Source organism: Suillus fuscotomentosus (genome assembly GCF_016647785.1).
Source record: "Suillus fuscotomentosus strain FC203 chromosome Unknown F5891scaffold_33, whole genome shotgun sequence".
Classification (NCBI taxonomy): Eukaryota; Fungi; Basidiomycota; class Agaricomycetes; order Boletales; family Suillaceae; genus Suillus; species Suillus fuscotomentosus.
In genome coordinates, this window is record NW_024539545.1 from 92,859 (window position 1) to 110,692 (window position 17,834).

At 39.4% G+C, this 17,834-nt stretch overlaps 1 protein-coding gene across 1 annotated transcript; it reads left to right on the plus strand.

Moving 5' to 3' along the window:
- Window positions 1–11,908: 11,908 nt before the first annotated feature.
- On the plus strand, window positions 11,909–12,762 carry F5891DRAFT_981110 (uncharacterized protein; the record flags this gene model as incomplete). The annotated part of the gene is made up of 4 exons (XM_041377078.1): window positions 11,909–12,060; window positions 12,125–12,399; window positions 12,470–12,571; window positions 12,704–12,762. The coding sequence occupies 4 exons, from the start codon at window positions 11,909–11,911 to the stop codon at window positions 12,760–12,762; spliced, it is 588 nt and encodes a 195-aa protein (XP_041224908.1).
- Between the last annotated feature and the right edge of the window lie 5,072 nt (window positions 12,763–17,834).

A 17,834-nucleotide genomic window follows, 5' to 3' on the forward strand; every position in this document is an offset into this window, starting at 1 on the left:
TTTCAAACTGAAAGAATGCCAGTTGGACTCAAAAACAGTTATATGGTGAGGAATGACGGGGTATACAACATCAAAAAGAGGTTTGAAGGGAAAAAATATAATTTATTATTAAATTTAAAAAGGTGGATTCCACACTCAAAAAGGCAGAGGATCACATCCTCCAAAGATAGCATCTATTGTTCTCTAATGTATTGGACAATGGGAGTGGCATTGTAGATGAACAAGTTCCACTTTTGGGCATATTTCAGGATGAAGGGGAGGAACAAGTAGCTAGGTAGAGTGGAGACTGGACTCTGGGATATGAGTGATGTGTGGTAAACAAATGAATGAAAGGTTGAGTGGAGAGATACACTGCTAGCAAAAAGTTATGGATAGCAAGAATATGAATGCCATCAGTTAGTGGTCCCGAGATCCATGTGTTGTGAGAGGGTAAGAGGCCATTTGTATCAGCAACACCCCATTTTTTCAATACTGCATGAGTTGATCCATGATGGAGTGGCAATTTTCTGGTGCATCTGTTTGCATTTCATGCAAGTTGTCTTCATCTTTGTTTGCATTCACTTGTTGCCATAATACTGCTTTTCATCAGTGTAAAAGATCATGTCATGAGCATAGGGCACCACATGTGGGATTAAAACACCAATAGATGTTGAAGCTCCATGGTCTAGCATCCTTGAAGTTAGAGTAAGCCAAGATGCAAGTATGGACAACATGATCTCTTGTATTGTTGAGGCACTTTCTATATTCTGTGAATGACAACAAGACAGGGATGGTGTTTAGGGCATGGTTGTCTTCACCGAACAGTCATTCTAGGGTGGCCCATAAACCCATGTCATACACAAACATATGTTCCACAAAGTGACTGAGTGCTGGAACAACAAGTGAGTCCACAGTGGATACACCAGCAAAGCAGAAGACAAAATTGAAGATGTCCCTATCACAATAAATTTAAGCTATGATGTACGTGAGATTGAATCAATCACTGATATATCAACAAGGTATTTCAAATGGCCGATGTTCTCAGAAATTCTTCCAGTGGATCCACAAGATGAAATCACAATTCCATGAATAAATGACCTGCACATGGGGTCTGCATTCTTTTTCACAATTCCTTGTGATGCTGATTGAATGTTATCTCCCATATAACTTTGCAACAGCTAGAAGTTGACTCATGAGGATATGTAGTCATGGAATACTGTATATTGTAGTATAACTTACCTCATGTACTGGTGATGAGAGCAGGTTGGTTGCATTTCCACACACCACAAGATTCCTGATTGCAGTATCAGAACGAGTGTTAATGAAAATGGGAACATTAGCTTCATAGTTAAGGTTTGCAAGCCAGTCAAAATCAGGTGTCACAGCATTGGAATGTTCCCACCTTTAAGTTTTTGTGATCTCATGTACAACTTAAGATACAACTGTGAGATAGAATACTCTGCTTAATAAGGAATGTCCTACTCTGCTAGGCACATAATGAGATTGTTCTTGTAGCATCCACTTTATAATGTCTGAAGCATATTCGCAACCAAAGCCACTCCATGACAAAAACAAGCCAGGGAGTCGCAAGTTGTTAGGGTGCATAAACTCTTGGCTTACCGCATATCTGTATATTTTGTACTATCATCATCACTATAAGTCTGCAAATAATTTATGATAGAAGACCATAACATACTGGGAGTGGCAACTTGGCTGCATGGTAACATTGTGGACAGACAAAGAAGGCAGCATTCACTTCAATGTGGTTCGTAAGCTCATCTGGGACCACATCAATACATCCATAATCTCCTTTGGCTGTCCTAACACAGACTAAGATGCTGCAACTATTGGTTGTACACTTCCATATATATGAACCAACATCTTGACAGTACATGTAATGCTACAATGCAGGATATTATTTATAGTTAATAAGTACGGGGTGTTGTTGTTCTGTTGATCCTTGTGACACTTGTCGTAGAAGTACTTGTGTTCCCACACTAATTCACCAAATGATGGCCTATAGCATTTCCCATGGTCTGCGATATTTGTGAGAGTGTTGTTCTCGACATCAGCTGATTCTTCTGGAAAATACACTTTGTATGCTGTCAGTTTCCCTCTTCATTGGTGATTAGCTAGCATCCTGTATTATCTTTAGAAATTAGAGTCTGAAATGAGAAGGGTTATGTAACAAACTGAGTTACTCACTTGTGTGATGGGACATCTTTGAACATATCACTACCACTATAGCTACTATTATTGCTTAAATAAATCCAAGATTCTATCCAAAAAGGGCTTCTGAGATGTAGTTCATTCAAAGCATATTTATTGCTCAGATATTAGTTATGATTTCAGTCTTCTGTATCATAAATTTGGTTACATAGATGGTGACTCTCACTTCTATACCCTTAATATTCATTGTGAGCCTATTTGAAGACTGAATTACCTGATCCACCTTGGACTCCAAATGGTTTAGTATATCTATCAACTAGGAACCTTTGTCAATGCTGGTCAAAATATGAACTAGACAGCAAATAGCACAAGAACCCACTTATAGCCATCTGGATAGTACTATTCTAATTAACTTGAAAAGATGATATTATAATTCTAGGTTGACCTATTGTATCATATCCTGTGTAATAGTCTTGGGATTGATTAGCATTGACTATATATCTCTATCTCTGACTTCAGTAGTCTTCCACTACTTGTTTTTACTCTAGACTTCATTCAGATTAGTCTTATCTTTTGTTTCCAAACATCTGCTGGAATTCTCATACATTTGAATTCTAGACTTCCAAACTTCATCCTTTGGCTCTCAGAAGTTGAGGACATGTTGCAGCACACAAGCTGAAGCTAATCTCTTCAGATCTAGCCCTTGAGCATGTTCTTAACATATTGCAACAGAATATTATTCTTTCTTTCAAAAGAAGATGTTACTACATGGAGTAGCCAGCTGACCCTTTGGATATGTTAAAGCACTTCTAGAAGCACTTCTTTGATACCTAAAGCTCCTTCGATTTCCTCTCTGAACTAGAGTCTAAGCTATCTAATGTCTAGATGAAGGAAGGATGTGAGATACAAGCTAAGAAGTTCTCAAGCTGTAGTAGAGTTAATGCATCAAATTACACATGATAGGCAATGTGCCAAGTACATACATTGCAAGGTCATCCTCACTTGCTTCAAATACTTTTTACCAGTACACTAGGATGAAATAGAGGAAGATATTAGATATGTAAATAATAGTGAGCACTAAATAGTACTCCTAGATGAATATGAGAGTAATTGATTTTAAAGCTTGACATTATTGCTCTTATCAATACAATCAGTATGTATCCATCCATACTCAGCAATACCTCACATCATAAGTGATTTTGCAGAATAACTGCAGTTTCATGATATCACTAAGTTCATTTAACTTGTATATGACTTTGTCATAGATGTTGTGCAGTAGCACCCCTGTCTTATCTTACCTAGGTGATGCAGGGCACAATGGAAGTGCATTACTACCACTTTCTTGATGTGCTTTATTTAAAGATACAGAACTATCATGATGGACCTTGAAGTACAAACATGCTATTAATAGTACTAAATTATAGTCATTATGATGATTGCTGTGGCTCAAGTCTCTTATTTGTGCAACCTTTTATTCCTATCTCATACTAACAGGATACTTTATCATATGTCCATCCTGACTGGAAAAGTATGGGTATATGAATCCCACAATGGTGTTACTATTGCAGAGTAACTGGGCATTTTTTTGTATACATGTGTAACTGGACTCTTATCTCACTATATTAGAGAAAGGTTTCAGTGCTCTTCTAACACCATTACAAGATAAATATCTATGATTCAAAATAAGTAGTAGTATGCTGATTTTTGCAGATATTTCAAGTGCATGCTTGTATTCTTTTTATTGCCTTCCTTCTATACATCAAATGCCTAGTTTCCTAACCATAACACCCCTATTTCCACAGCAATCTACAATGATCTATGACTCAGATTCTTTCATGGCTGTATTTGCACTGTCAATAGTACACACATAAGAGTTGTTAATTTATGATACACAGCACTACATAACATTATTGAATAGATCTTTGGCTTTTGAAGTAGCAATGGTGCATTTTGACAATTATATTGGAATACAATATGTGCATTCAGGCCCAGATTCTGGTAACACTATGTGTTACTCATAACTTCTTGGAAAAACATACTCCTAATAAATTCTGGTATACTTTTGGAGGAACCAGTGGATGGATAACTATCTCAAGAACAAAAATAAAGGGAACTTCTTTTGCCATAGTTATAGATATTATAATGGTTATGAGTTTTCATGTGATTGCCTTATTATATGTCAGGACATAAGAATATAACTAAGCTATAGGAAGGTGTTGCAATAATGCTATAAGAAGATAGTATGTCTTGTGAGTTGAGACAAGCAAACGATGGAGAGAGCTAGAACGACAAAGTATATCTCAGTCTCTCGAAAATGGACTCTAACATTATATGTACCTAGAACAACAAAGTATCTAGGTCTCGTTAGTTTTTGTAAATGTTAGGTAGAACTATGTACTCACATCTCAGTCTCTTGAAAACGGACTGAGATGTTGCTATGAAATGCGAACTGTTTTAACTCCAGATGGAATAGGAATGAAATTTTAGCAATATATTGAAACGTACGAGCCGACATCAAGCATCACTTGTTCTGCTCTTTTGGTATGCACTCGAACTGTCATCTCTCCTCATCGTCCTGATCTCAGATCCATCGGCCAAAGTACCTTTGGATCGCTTGGAGTTCAACACTCCCCCTCGAGTGCATTCCAAGCTCATTAAGAGTCGGAGCTTCTGAAGGCGTGGACACGGGAGGGCTTTAGTAAAGCCATCCACAACATTGTCGTTGGTAGGGCAATACGTGAGCTGAAAGGTGTTGTCACGGACAAGGGCACGAATGAAGTGATAGTGAATGGAAATGTGTTTTGTACGTGATTGGAATTTGCCATTCGAGGCGAGCGCGATGGCTGACTGGTTGTCACAGTAAATGATGGTAGGAGGTGACGACTCACCATATAGTTCCTCGGTGAGGAACCGGAGGTACAGTAGCTCCCGTGCGACAGTAGCCAACACTATATACTCCGCCTCTGCGGTGGATAGGGCGATCAGGGCCTGTTTTCGTGAGCTCCACACGACAGGCCCTCCATTGAGTAGAACCATGTAGCCTGACATTGAGTGCCAATGCAGTTGGGATGCCCAGTCTGCATCTACAAACGCCTCGAGGCCTCCATCCGTGGAGCCAAGGGTAAGTTCATAGTCAGCAGTACCTTTTAGATAGTGCATCACACGCTTTGCCGCTTCCCAGTGCGTCCTGCCGGGGTTATGCATGAACTGAGAGAGGGTGGCAACAGCAAAGGCTATGTCTGATCACGTGCTGGTGGCAGCGTACATGAGGGAACTGATCGCGTGCTGGTAAGACACGTCACACATGGTGTTTAGCTCGGCGTGAGTTGAAGGACATTGTTCTGGGGACAGGAGGGTAGCTGCTTCCATAGGTGTTTGCGCACTCTTTGCATCTGATAAGTTAAAATGCTCTAGGATAGTGTTTACATACGCCTTCTGGGATAAAGTTATGGTCCGCACAGTATGGTCACGCGTGACCTTTAACCCTAGGAGTCTGGCAGCTTCATGTGGGTTCTTGGAGGGGTGGTGGGAGCTGTTGCTGTTGCTGGTGTCGCTTGGCTGGACAGTGATGGCACCAGAGGGTTAGACTCCCTCTCGGCCACTACATCAGCAGCAACATCGACGGTGAGTGGTGCGAAACTGACATTCCTCTCCACCGAGATCCTATGCTTCCCAGGCCAATATATATGGTACCCCTTGCTTTCCCTGTCAATGCCAATGAAGATGGCTTCTTCAGCCCGCACCTCGAGCTTTCCCAGCTCTGCCTGGTGGACAAACACCTTTGCGCCGAACTCATGTGTGCTTGAGAGGTCCGGTTTAGCCTTGTGAATGAGCTCAAAAGGGGTATGGCCTGGAACAGCCCTACAAGGTGCGCGATTCTTTAACCACACGGCGTAGTTCACTGCCCACAGATATTTGGGGAGGTCCCGCCGAAGAAGCATAGCGTGCACTAGAGATACGAGGGTCCAGTTAAGGCGCTCAGTGATGCCGTTTTGTGGAAGGGAGTCATGAACGGTAAGCTCTTGTTCAATGCCTTGTTCCCTCAGGTACTTATCAAAATCGGCAGAAAGGTATTCGCCTCCTCGATCCGAGCGCACCTTCTGAATGCGAGCTCCTGGATGCTGCCGAATGATGTAATCATCCGTGAAACTGATATAGTACGTAGACCTGGCTATGCTGGCCGTTTGCACTGGCCCCCAGAGATCAGTGTGTATCAAGGCCGCGTAAGTGGTGGCCCAATCTTTTGACTCTGCAGGGTAGGACTGACATGTGGCCTTCGCTTTACGCAGACCTCGCAAAACTGTTGGGGCATTGTAGCGTTGACGTCCAGCCCTTTGACCAGGCCCTTCTCTACCATGTGCTTGACTGCGGACTGCGCTACGTGCCCTAGGATACAGTGTGCATCGTAAAGGCTAAGTTTCCCTTTTGCGACGTTCGCACGCTCTTGCCGGTGGCTGACAACAGTGTACAGACCTTCTAACTGTGGGATTTCTGCAATGACCTTGTGCTTTGGCCCAGGTGAGAGTATTTTGCACATTTTGCCTTCGAAATGGATGGCTAATCCAGCAGCAGTGATTCTGTTTGTAGATATGAGTGTGAAGGCCATTTTCGGCGCATACAGTGCATTTTTCAGCATGACAGAGGTACACTTGTCTCCCAGTGGTAAGTCTATCTTGACGTCACCACGACCTATTGCGCTGACCGCTGACCCATCTGCAGTATGAATATCCTGCGGTGGTATGGCGACAAAGTTTGTGAATTTTGCGCGATCGGGGCAAAAATGAGAGGTAGCACCCGAATCCATTATTGCTCCTTGGCAATTGACAAGTATGTCAAGGTCCTTCACAATGGCCACTAAGTCTGACATCATGAACACATATTCGTCCTGACTGGTACTCTGCTTCGCCACGTTCGCACCTTCCTTTGGGCCACGCCCACCTCTGCGCTGTGTCTGGTTTGGACCCCGCCCCTCCTTACCACCGCCCGGTGTAGAGACTTGTGCCTCTCATGGTGTGATATGGCACTTTTCACTAGGGAGTACATAGCACAAACTTGCAGCACCACTCTGTGTGCTATCTGCAGTTATTCCTAAATGAGGCACAGCTTTCTCGCGCAATGTGCGTGCGTGTTCCCGCGCTTGAGCGCCCTATAGCGCCAGCCTTCCAGAAGCACCCATCCACTGTCCACCAAGCCCTCTAGTGCATATATTTCTATTTCTCTCATTTGCATATTGTTCTGTCTTTATTTTTATCATGGACTCTCACTCATATATATCTTTACATACCTACTCAGTAGCGCTTCGGCTCTGCATGACCGCACTTAGGCGCGCTATATAAGCGCCAGCAGTACATACTATTACTTACTTACTTTTCCTACCTTTCACTGACCTTTTCACCCAACTTTACTTACATACTTAATACCTAGAAAGTCGCAGTAGAAATCTATTCATTAGCACATTGCATCTCACATCTCTTATCTTGCTTTATATCATCACTTAAGCTTAGTCTCTCATTTCCGCATACACACACGCACTTTCCCACGCCTCGCGCAATACGTGCACGCATTCCCGTGCCTTTGTGCCTTGCACGCACCTGCGCACTTTCTCGCGCCTCACTTCAGCGCATACCTCTAGATCTTCACTGCACTCACTTCCCCTTTAGGGTCAAACGCACTTGTCTCCTCAAGTAATGCAGACTAGGCAATGCGTGACCTTACAACTATTTACAGATACAGTCAGGAGCATCATTTTTTCCTCTCAGTATTGTTGTTTCTACACCGGCCTCCAGCAATCTTGCTTATAGTGGCCTTTTCGCTCGCAATTGAAACAGGTAACGTCCAAATTCTCCTTACTCGTGGCTCCAGACTTTTTACCTCTCCCAGGACCAGACTTGGCTATGAGAGCCGAGTTCCCAGGCTTCTTGGACCCACGTTTATCTGTCAACTGACGGTGCTCATATTCTTCACTAATCACGGTGATGAGTTCGTTTGAGGTGAGTGGTGTCTGCGTTATCCTGGCTGCGGTGCTGATGGATGACAGAATGGGTCTGTATGACTCTGGCAATGAGCCCAAAAGGATGGCATGAAAATCGCGATCTTCGATGGACGCTCCCATCCCAGCCAAGGACTTGCACAGCCTCAAGACTTCGGCGAAATGCGCCTTGATGTCTCCATTCTCTTCACAACATAAGTCTTGCAGGCGTCTTCGCAAGTCTACCTGCACTAATTCCATCTTTCCTTCATGGATATGACAGATCTCGGCCCATATGGTTGATGCGCTGTCGAGTTTTTGGACTCGTAGCAGCAACCTGTCGGTTATAGTGCTGAAGACGTGTTGTCTTACAAGTGAGTCTTTTTGATAGTATTTGTCTAGCTTCTTATCAGCCTCGTCGATCTCCGTTTGAGTAGGAGTTGAGCCGTCCAATTTTGTCACTGCACCTGTGGTCACATCTACCTTGAAAGGTATTGGTTTGATTGCCCGGCCGTCCACATAACGCATCAGACCTCGTGCACCAATCGCCGTCAACATGCGTTCCTTGTAGGTTATCCAATTAGTGCCATCCTCGGCTAACTTTGGTATGTTGAACAGGTTCGAATTGGTGGCGGGGATTGTGGTGTCCATTGCCAGGTCAGGGCTCATAACCTCTTGTGAGTTGAGACGAGCAAACGACAGGGGAGAGCTAGAATGACAAAGTATATCTCAGTCTCTCGAAAATAGACTCTAACATTATATGTACCTAGAACAACAAAGTATCTAGGTCTCGTTAGTTTTTGTAAACGTTAGGTAGAACTACATATGTACTCACATCTCAGTCTCTTGAAAACAGGACTGAGATGTTGCTATGAAATGCGAACTGTTTTAACTCCAGATGGAATAGGAATGAAATTTTAGCAATATATTGAAATGTACGAGCTGACGTCAAGTGTCGCTCGTTCTGCTCTTTTGGTATGCGCTTGAACTGTCATCTCTCCTCATCGTCCTGATCTCAGATCCATCGGCCAAAGTACCTTCAGATCGCTCGGAGTTCAACAGTATGATGGTCAACAGAACTACGATATAGATATAGATTATGATAGTATATGATGAATCAGAGTAATATCTTATAAACATTTATTATTCTCACAATTAGAGGAGATTAAGAGTCAAACATAATTGAATTAACTAAAATATGTAGCCTCAAAATGGCTCAATGTAGGCCTTATAAAATCAATATGTCATAGAAATTGATGACAAAATAATGAAGGAAATAAACTAATATTCATTCAGATGTTCACTCAAATATTAAAGCAAGAAGTTTAGGGGAGTTTTGATTTATTTGTTCAGAGAGGAAAACAAAGCCCCTTTTATACTATTTTAATTGTAGCTGTGTAATTAAGAGCAACAAAGAAACATTAGGACTCAAAAGTATGAGAGTCCAGAACACTGAAGCGGCAGAGGATTGAGCCAAAGTTGTAGCTTCTGTTTTTTTTTTACTCAGGTGATTTTGGCAGTCACTGCAGCGCTATAGACTTACCTCCAATTAGCAGACAAGTTCTCTTCATATGCATCTTACCTGCAAAAATTCCATTTAGAACTGATATACGAAAAAATTGAAGTGTTTCCTGCCAAGCAGTGAGAAATGCTTGATGAATCAGGGCAACATTGACTGCTTACCAGTATTGAGCTCCAAGTTCAAGTCCTGTGTAATCAAACTTAAGAAAAAGCAGAGTAAGGAGTATAACATACTCTTATATCTCCATTTGCTTAGCTGGATACATTCTCTAAATAGTAGTTCACCATTCAGATCTTCTAGCCAGGGAATTGTGTGTTGGTCAGAGATCATGTAATAGTATTGAAATTGTTCTTCCCCCATAAAGATTGTGGAGAGAACAACAAGTATCCATATATCTTCATTTGCTGTGTTTTGTAACACATCAATAAAATCCTTATGGTGATATAGACTCAGATAATGTCTTATGTTCATTGGTGTAAATGTATTCTAAATCTCCATTGTGTAGGTGTATCACTTATAGTATAACTGGCTAGCACTAACATTTGTACTGTGATAATAATAGGTACTACCCAATGAGTGGATCAATTCCTGCCAATTCCCATATGTTGCAGGCCTGTTGATAGCATTAAATTAAGACTATGGAATAGCAACAAAGACAACCTACCCAGGATTATAGATTTCACTATCAAGGTACATGTGAAGGTAGTGTCTCCTTTTTCTCTATACCCATAACAGATTTAATCTTGTGAGCCAGGGGTTTGATAAAATCATGAACCTGATGGAGAGATATTATGACCTATTATTCTACTAATAATTATTACTTGAGTTTCCAGTGCCACCAGTATTTCCTTTGTCAGTAAAAGATCCTTCTGCTCTCTTAAGAAATGAAAATATGATCCTTCCAACAAAATAATTCAGCTTTGTTGCACAGTAATACAGTAGTCCATACTGAAGATCATCTAAAGTCATAGAGTTAAGTTAAGTTGCTTGATAAGCTCCTCAATCTCATTCTTAGGCTTCATTGAAGTGACTATAATATTATCCTTGATTTTTGTGGAAACTTCTTTAGGAATTTTAGAGCCAAAATGATTGTCTTTGTGTTTAGGGGTTTCTTTGATATAAGAGTGTTTCCTATGAGATTTCTTTGTTCCTGGACCTATCTTGGTCCAAATATGTGTCACTTTTTTCCATCAAAAATTTCTGTCATGTCCAATCATGCTAGCCCACTTGTCCCATTTACTCACACTACTTCTCATTCTTTCTTGTTCTCTCCTAAAAGTTTTCTCTCTCTCCTTGATGCTACTACATCATTTGTCTTAATCAAAAATTCGTCTCAGCATGTCTTATTTGTTTGGTCTTGCAGGAGAAGTAAGTGCATATGTCTTATCCGATCCTACAAGCACATGCAATAATACTTATTTTCTTATCCTTGCTCTGTGCTCAAAGATGTCTGCAGCCAAAATCCTTGTAGTTTCTGACATCCCTCTGCCTCAGGATAATGAGTGATTGATAAGTGGTTGCATTTTATGCCAGAATTTCGAATTTCATGCAGTTTCCTGCAGTCAGTTATTGTTTTGTTTAGTCTACTTTGCTGGTGTGTTCTGTTTTATAGAAACATCTGTGTGTGTCCTAATGGAAAACTTCCCTTTTTCTCCCAGAAACATCTGAGAACTATTTCTGATCTGTATGCTGTTCCTTGGCATCTGAGTCATCACAAAGACAAACTGTGTAATGCTCTGTGAGTGTATTCTTGCTCATCATTCATGTCGATCTCTCTCTTATAGTTTCAAGCGTCTTTGCAAGTTACGAAGGTGCCAGTGACCTATTGCACTTTGCACTGTTGAATAATGAGACACTTGACTTGTTTGACAAAGACAACTGAATGCTAATACAGGAATCATCAATAAGTGTTTTGTCTGTATCAGATACTTGCAAAACCAAAGAAGAGTGTTGTATAAAAAGAGCTGCTTGTGAGGCAGGCAATGTCAAGGTGGGCTGGCTGACTTTATAGGGCCATATTTCTGTGCCTAAGAGTATGCCAGTGAGATCATAATTTTGTGACACTGTCATACCTCATTTTAATACAAACATCAGTATTCAAACATACCATTTTCTGTAGTTTCTTGTCCTACCAGAATTTCTGTAATTTTCGTAAGAGGGCTATGATATTCTTTCCATTACACAGTTGTTGGTGGTACTTTTCAACATCCAGTCATTGAAGATAAATTAGGTGAGGAAATGAACTTCCATTTTTTGACATCTGACAAGACATGATTCCTCTTCCAGAACTAGACAGACCTTTTGAACTTAGGTCCCACAATATCTTTGGGGCTGGTATGACTTCCATCAAAGGCCATGAACCTGTCTACATTCACATTGGACCTTTGGGACACTACAACATCAACCTCACTGATGCTGATGGGTAAGTCCATTTTTTATTAAATTTATATTGAAGGTGCTTGATATCTTACCACATTCATGTACAGATCCATGCATATCAAAAGCAAAAGAGCTATCTATTCTCTCAGAGTTCCCTCCAAGCAATACAGGATGCACTTTCAAAAAATATTTCTACTGCACCACACCATACAGCTCATCATGGCATCTGCCATAAAGCAGCCAGAACGGGAATACAAGGATTTCTTAAAGGAGTTTTTGAAGATGAAAATCATTGGCGATACCTCTGACGAGGGCAACATTTGGGATTGCATGAGTTTCATTTACTTTCTTGTGTTACTGCAACCTTTTACTAAATTTATTTGTAGGTTCCATGACTAAGACATGCGGTAGAAAACCTAAAGGGCAATCTGCACACAACAAATATTGTTCAGTTCCTCTTGTACACCCCTCACCCTCAGATGATTCTGAGAACCACAAAGCCATCTGGTCTTTGACATGTGTGCCGAAAGACCAAAACCAAAAAAGAGTTGGAGGTAATAGATTTGATGCTGTTGGATTGATTTATACATGCAGAATTATGGACTATTGTAGCTAGTGAAAGAGTCTGTGTCATTAGGGAATCTATCATACATACTGCTTATATTACATGTACTATATGTGTTCAGTTGTCTCAATATCACAATTCTATTTGAAGAGGCAGAAATTCAACCAGAACATACAATAGTTGCAGTCTTCGCTCCAAATAAGTATCTCAGTATCCTGCCTAAAAGGAACTTACATTATCTGTTCTTCCTCCTTGCACATATGTCTAGTTACATATGAGTTACATATATTTTGTTCTGGTCTTAATCAAATATGTTACCACACCTGTGGCAAAATATACTGTTTGATTAAGGAAGATGAAGTCACCATTATATCTTAAGTATGTGAAGATGCATGTAAAGCAAGTCAGAAAAGAAGTCTGAGTGACAATCATAACTAAAATAGATCAGACACAAAAATGTGTACTAGATTCTCTAACTTGAATCTACTCAATCTTATCTCAAAACTTCTTCCTTCAAGAGTCTCTCCGCTCTTGTCTCCAGTATGACTTTTTTAAGTGCTCCACACACCTCAGGAATCACATCTCCAAGGAAGATCTTGGTGAGGAGGCTCCACCTCACTGAAGAACTGAGGACCAATGAGGGTCATAATATTAGAGATAGAATTGTTGTTATCTGGCAAAGTGGGTATAGATAAGATACAAAATAGGAAGAACTAGCTGATCGAGCTATATTGTATGTGACATGATGAGTCCAGTGATGTGCTAGTATTTAAAGGGGTACTCAACAACCAGATGGGAGAAATGCCCCCATGTAAGTTGGGTGTGCAAAAATCAGACCTACAATTATTAAGAAAAGCAGAGCCACCACTCTAATATATTCATCTTAAACATGAACTTCATAGTATAATAAAGCTCTTACCTCTATCTCATAGATAGAAAATCACATGTTGCCATTCACAATAAGTAAGAATCCAACATGTTACAAGATATCATGGGGTGGATACATAAGAGTGAAATATTTTTAGGCCACTACAAACAAACATTAAGATATGAAAGAATAACTTGAAGGATAATAGCCTCACACATAAAGGCGAGATTTGATGTTTATGTCTAATATATTCTATGAATATGAATTGGCTAGATGTACGTCTTTATCAATCCTTTGGCTCACTTTGGTACTTCTTTACAATATTGCCAATCCTGGTACACCTTCATTATCCCTGGTGTGGTGCCAATAATACCTACTAGTGATTGAAGTAGTAACAAGTGGGCTAAACAAACACATATCTGGATCCTTATTAGTAAGGTCTTATTGGATGCTGTTTTCTCCCATCTTTCTGGTTCTTCTGTACTAGCAAGATGCAACTACCAACAATCAGTCCAATCTACACATATGTGCAAATAATCAATCAAGTTCTGAGACTTCTGCCTATTAGTATAAGTACAATCTGTATTGTGTATTATCTGTATCATTGCTGATGACATTTTGCTGCAGAATAAGGAGGTTTGCTATTGTCAATTGATAGATGCTTTGATTGACTTTTATCTTCTAGCCTTTCCATAGTACCAAGGTGAGTAGAGAAATTGGCAATGAGGTAAAGATGTGCTAGGGGAAGTCATGTGATCACAATGCAATAGAGAAGTACAAGGGTAAGTCAAGAGATTGGTAATGTGTAAAAAGTGCCAGGGAGAGTTGAGGAATTGACAATATGATAAATGTGTGCCAGGAAGAAGTCAGAGCATCCTAAAGATGATCATGATGAAGAGTATGAATATAGTGATATTATCAATTCTCATAATTAAATGTATGGCTAGTTGTAAATATCTTGTCCAGCACCTGAATAAGTCACTCTGTGCTGGCAGCAAGTCATTGATCAAAGAAATCAAGCTCCTCCATGCCAACATATAATCTCCATCATCATCTTATTTATCATTATCATTAGCAAGACCTTGCCAATACATACTTTTCCTAGATGTTTCCCTACTTTCCAAAGATTCATTTTTCTGTCAGCACTCAAGGGCTATATCTGAAGGGTAGCTGGAGTTTGTGTGCTGTACCCCTTATCTGAGTACATACCTTTAACTTTTGAGGGCTAAATGATGAAGTTTGAAAGTTCAGAATCCAGATGTGTAAGATTTCCAGCAGATATTCAGAAACAAGAGGTAAGACTAATCTAAATGAAGCCCAAGAAAGAGACAAGCAGTGGAAAACTACTGAATGTAAAGATAAATATGTATGGTTAATAGACATCAATCCTAAGACTATCAGAGCATGATAGGAGGAGAAAATCAAGTAGGATGAAGGCAGGAATGAGCAGAGTCCAGAATGATATTCAAACTGAGGATATACAGAGAGTTTATATACTGTAGGAGACATAATACAGTTAGCACAGTACAAGGCTATATATGATTATTCACCTCTACAGTATGCATTTTTATGTCTTTATATATCTAATTGTGCTATTACATTTACAGTATCACTCCTTGCACTTTGCTACCTATTTATATGACTTTCGGACCTCCCTAGGTCATTCCTAGATCAAGTTATTACTTGCCTTTTGATTATAGCTTATCTATTTATTGTTTACCATATGTTGCCCATATTCCAAAGTCCAGTACTCTCTGTCTCTTTAGTAACTTACTCTAGACTCTAGGTACTATACAACTTCACTATACTATATTATTCAATAGTTTGACAACTTACTCTGGACTCCAGTCTGATCTCTTCTGGTCTCTCAGTAGCCCTCTATAATTGGCCCACTTCACTCTCATCTTAACACAATTGAATACATGTTTATTTACTTAAGTCATTTGGATTACATCTAGATCCCACTGATAAATACTAGACAATTATATATGCTAATGCACCCAAGACTCTGTTTATTGCAGTCTAAAAACGCTATGTTCTCGGCTATAGTATGATGCTAGCAATCAGAACTATGAGATTTCAAAATCATGAGATTTGGCATCTGTTCCATACAGCTACAGTAGATAACAGTAGGTTTCCATTAATGCTGTATATTGATAATTTAATATAGATGAGCCCATATAGCAGGAGCATAATGCTGTATAATGAAAAATCAGTTGACCTCATATAAAGCACTATTGTTATATTAGTTGTGCAAGTGACATCACTGAGCAGCAGTAAGTTACATCTTTAAAACTCTTCCACTTCTTCCAAACTCCATACACTTAATACAATTTTATTTTACATGTTCTATCATTTTCTCCCTCAATCCAGGCCAGTGCTTATTCTCTTCTTCCTACTCATATTCCAATGCAATTTATAATATCCTTAGATCCCAGTTATCATGTTGAATTAAAAGAATGTATGAAAAGTACTAATACATGTAGTCTAGTACTAGTCAACCTAGAATTAGAATAGTACTATCCAGATGGCTACAAGTGGGTTTTTGTATTATTTTCTGGTGCTATTTGCTGTCTAATTTATATTTTGACTAGCATTAGCAAAGGTTCCTAGTTGATAGATATACTAAACCATTTGGAGGCCAAGGTGGATCAGGTAATTCAGCCTAACCAGATTGATGACCCAGAAGACTGATATCAAGACTGATATCAATGCTCACAAGAAAGCAATCTTCTTAGAAATCAACAGAGTATAGAATGAAATGTAGATAATGGATAAGCATCTAAGCAATAAATATGCTTGATGAATTAACTGCATTCTAGAAGACCTTTTTGGATAGAATCTTGGATTTGTTCAAGCAATAATGGTAGCTATAGTTATAGTGATATGTTCAAAGATGTTGTACTAGGATTGTCATGCATTAGAATATATAGCAAAGATTTTCATTCCACAAACCCTTGCCTATGTTATATCTGTCTGTGAAAATTCAGAAAAATATAGGCAACAGTTGTAGCACAATATCAAATTTAATGTCCCACATTATAAGATATGAGGTCCTACAGACTATGGGAAACATGTAATCACATAGTCTAAGATATTAGTAATGTGTGAAATGATGTACTACACATTTCCTCTTATTTGTTTTACATTATATCTCTATAGCCTCATAGAGGTCTAATTTTCCATCCTTCCAAATGCTTCCTTAACTCAAGGTAACTACTCTTTTATTTAGCTTGTACAGTGCCTTAGCATATGCTCACAAATGCAAGTACCAATTGTTATATGCTAGCACATAACTGTTGTTCATTCTCCACTTATCCTTCTCATATTCATTTTGGTTCATGAGTATATGTTTCTGTCATATTATATCTATATATACTCTAACAATATCTCTGGCATTTTATAATATTTCAATTATTGTTATGTCATGAATCCTTAATTACATATATACCTTTTATATAACTTTGCTTGGTTTGCATGTCCTAGGTACCTAAAATGAATTAGATTCTGATTCATTTAACTAAGGCACAAATTGGTGAGACAATGGTTTCTAGAAAATTATATTAACCAAAGTCTAGTTGGTCAAATGAGCAGATATCCAACCTGACTCAAAAGTACTTGACATTATACCTGGACAAAGATCAGCTACAAATTGCTTTGAAGAAACCACTCAAGCTCATTGGATATTAAGAGCATCACAAAGTTCAGGAACACCAGCTATTGTAGTATGCGGCAGCAGAATGATCTGAAGACATTTGTGTATGTAGGTTGGCCACCTTCAGCACATTTGACATCTAGGCAAAACACCTCACCAAATGTGCTGACTACATCACAAAGGAAAGGAATTTGGATAGGGGGGTCATAGACAAATGCCTAATAGGTAGGACATTCATAATATTGACCAGGAAGAATTAGATACCTGCTATATAGCATCTCTACTTCATGAATGAACAGGTCTGAGTAGTCCTTGAAATACTCTAGAACACCTGAGTAAACATTAGAGAGCACATCCTTCCAAATGCACTGCTCAAACTAGTTCACTAAGCAGTGAAAACAATATGTATAGTGGCAGTTAATCAACCTGTTTGTGCATATTAGTATATCAGCAGCCTCTAAGCATGGTGTTTAATATCAGCTCATGTAACAGGTATTTCCATAGCCATGAGACAGATTTGGCATTATAATGCAACATCCACAGGTTGCAACAACTACCAGAGGGACGCATTAGTCTTTAATATAAAGTGAGAAACTAGAAGCCTACACCCTGATAAATAGTGGTAATTGTATCTTGCTTTATACAGACCTCTTCTCTATCTTGCTTGTCTTTGGTAAGCTCCTGAATAAGGAAGGGATTAGGATTCATATATATGATATTGAATTATCA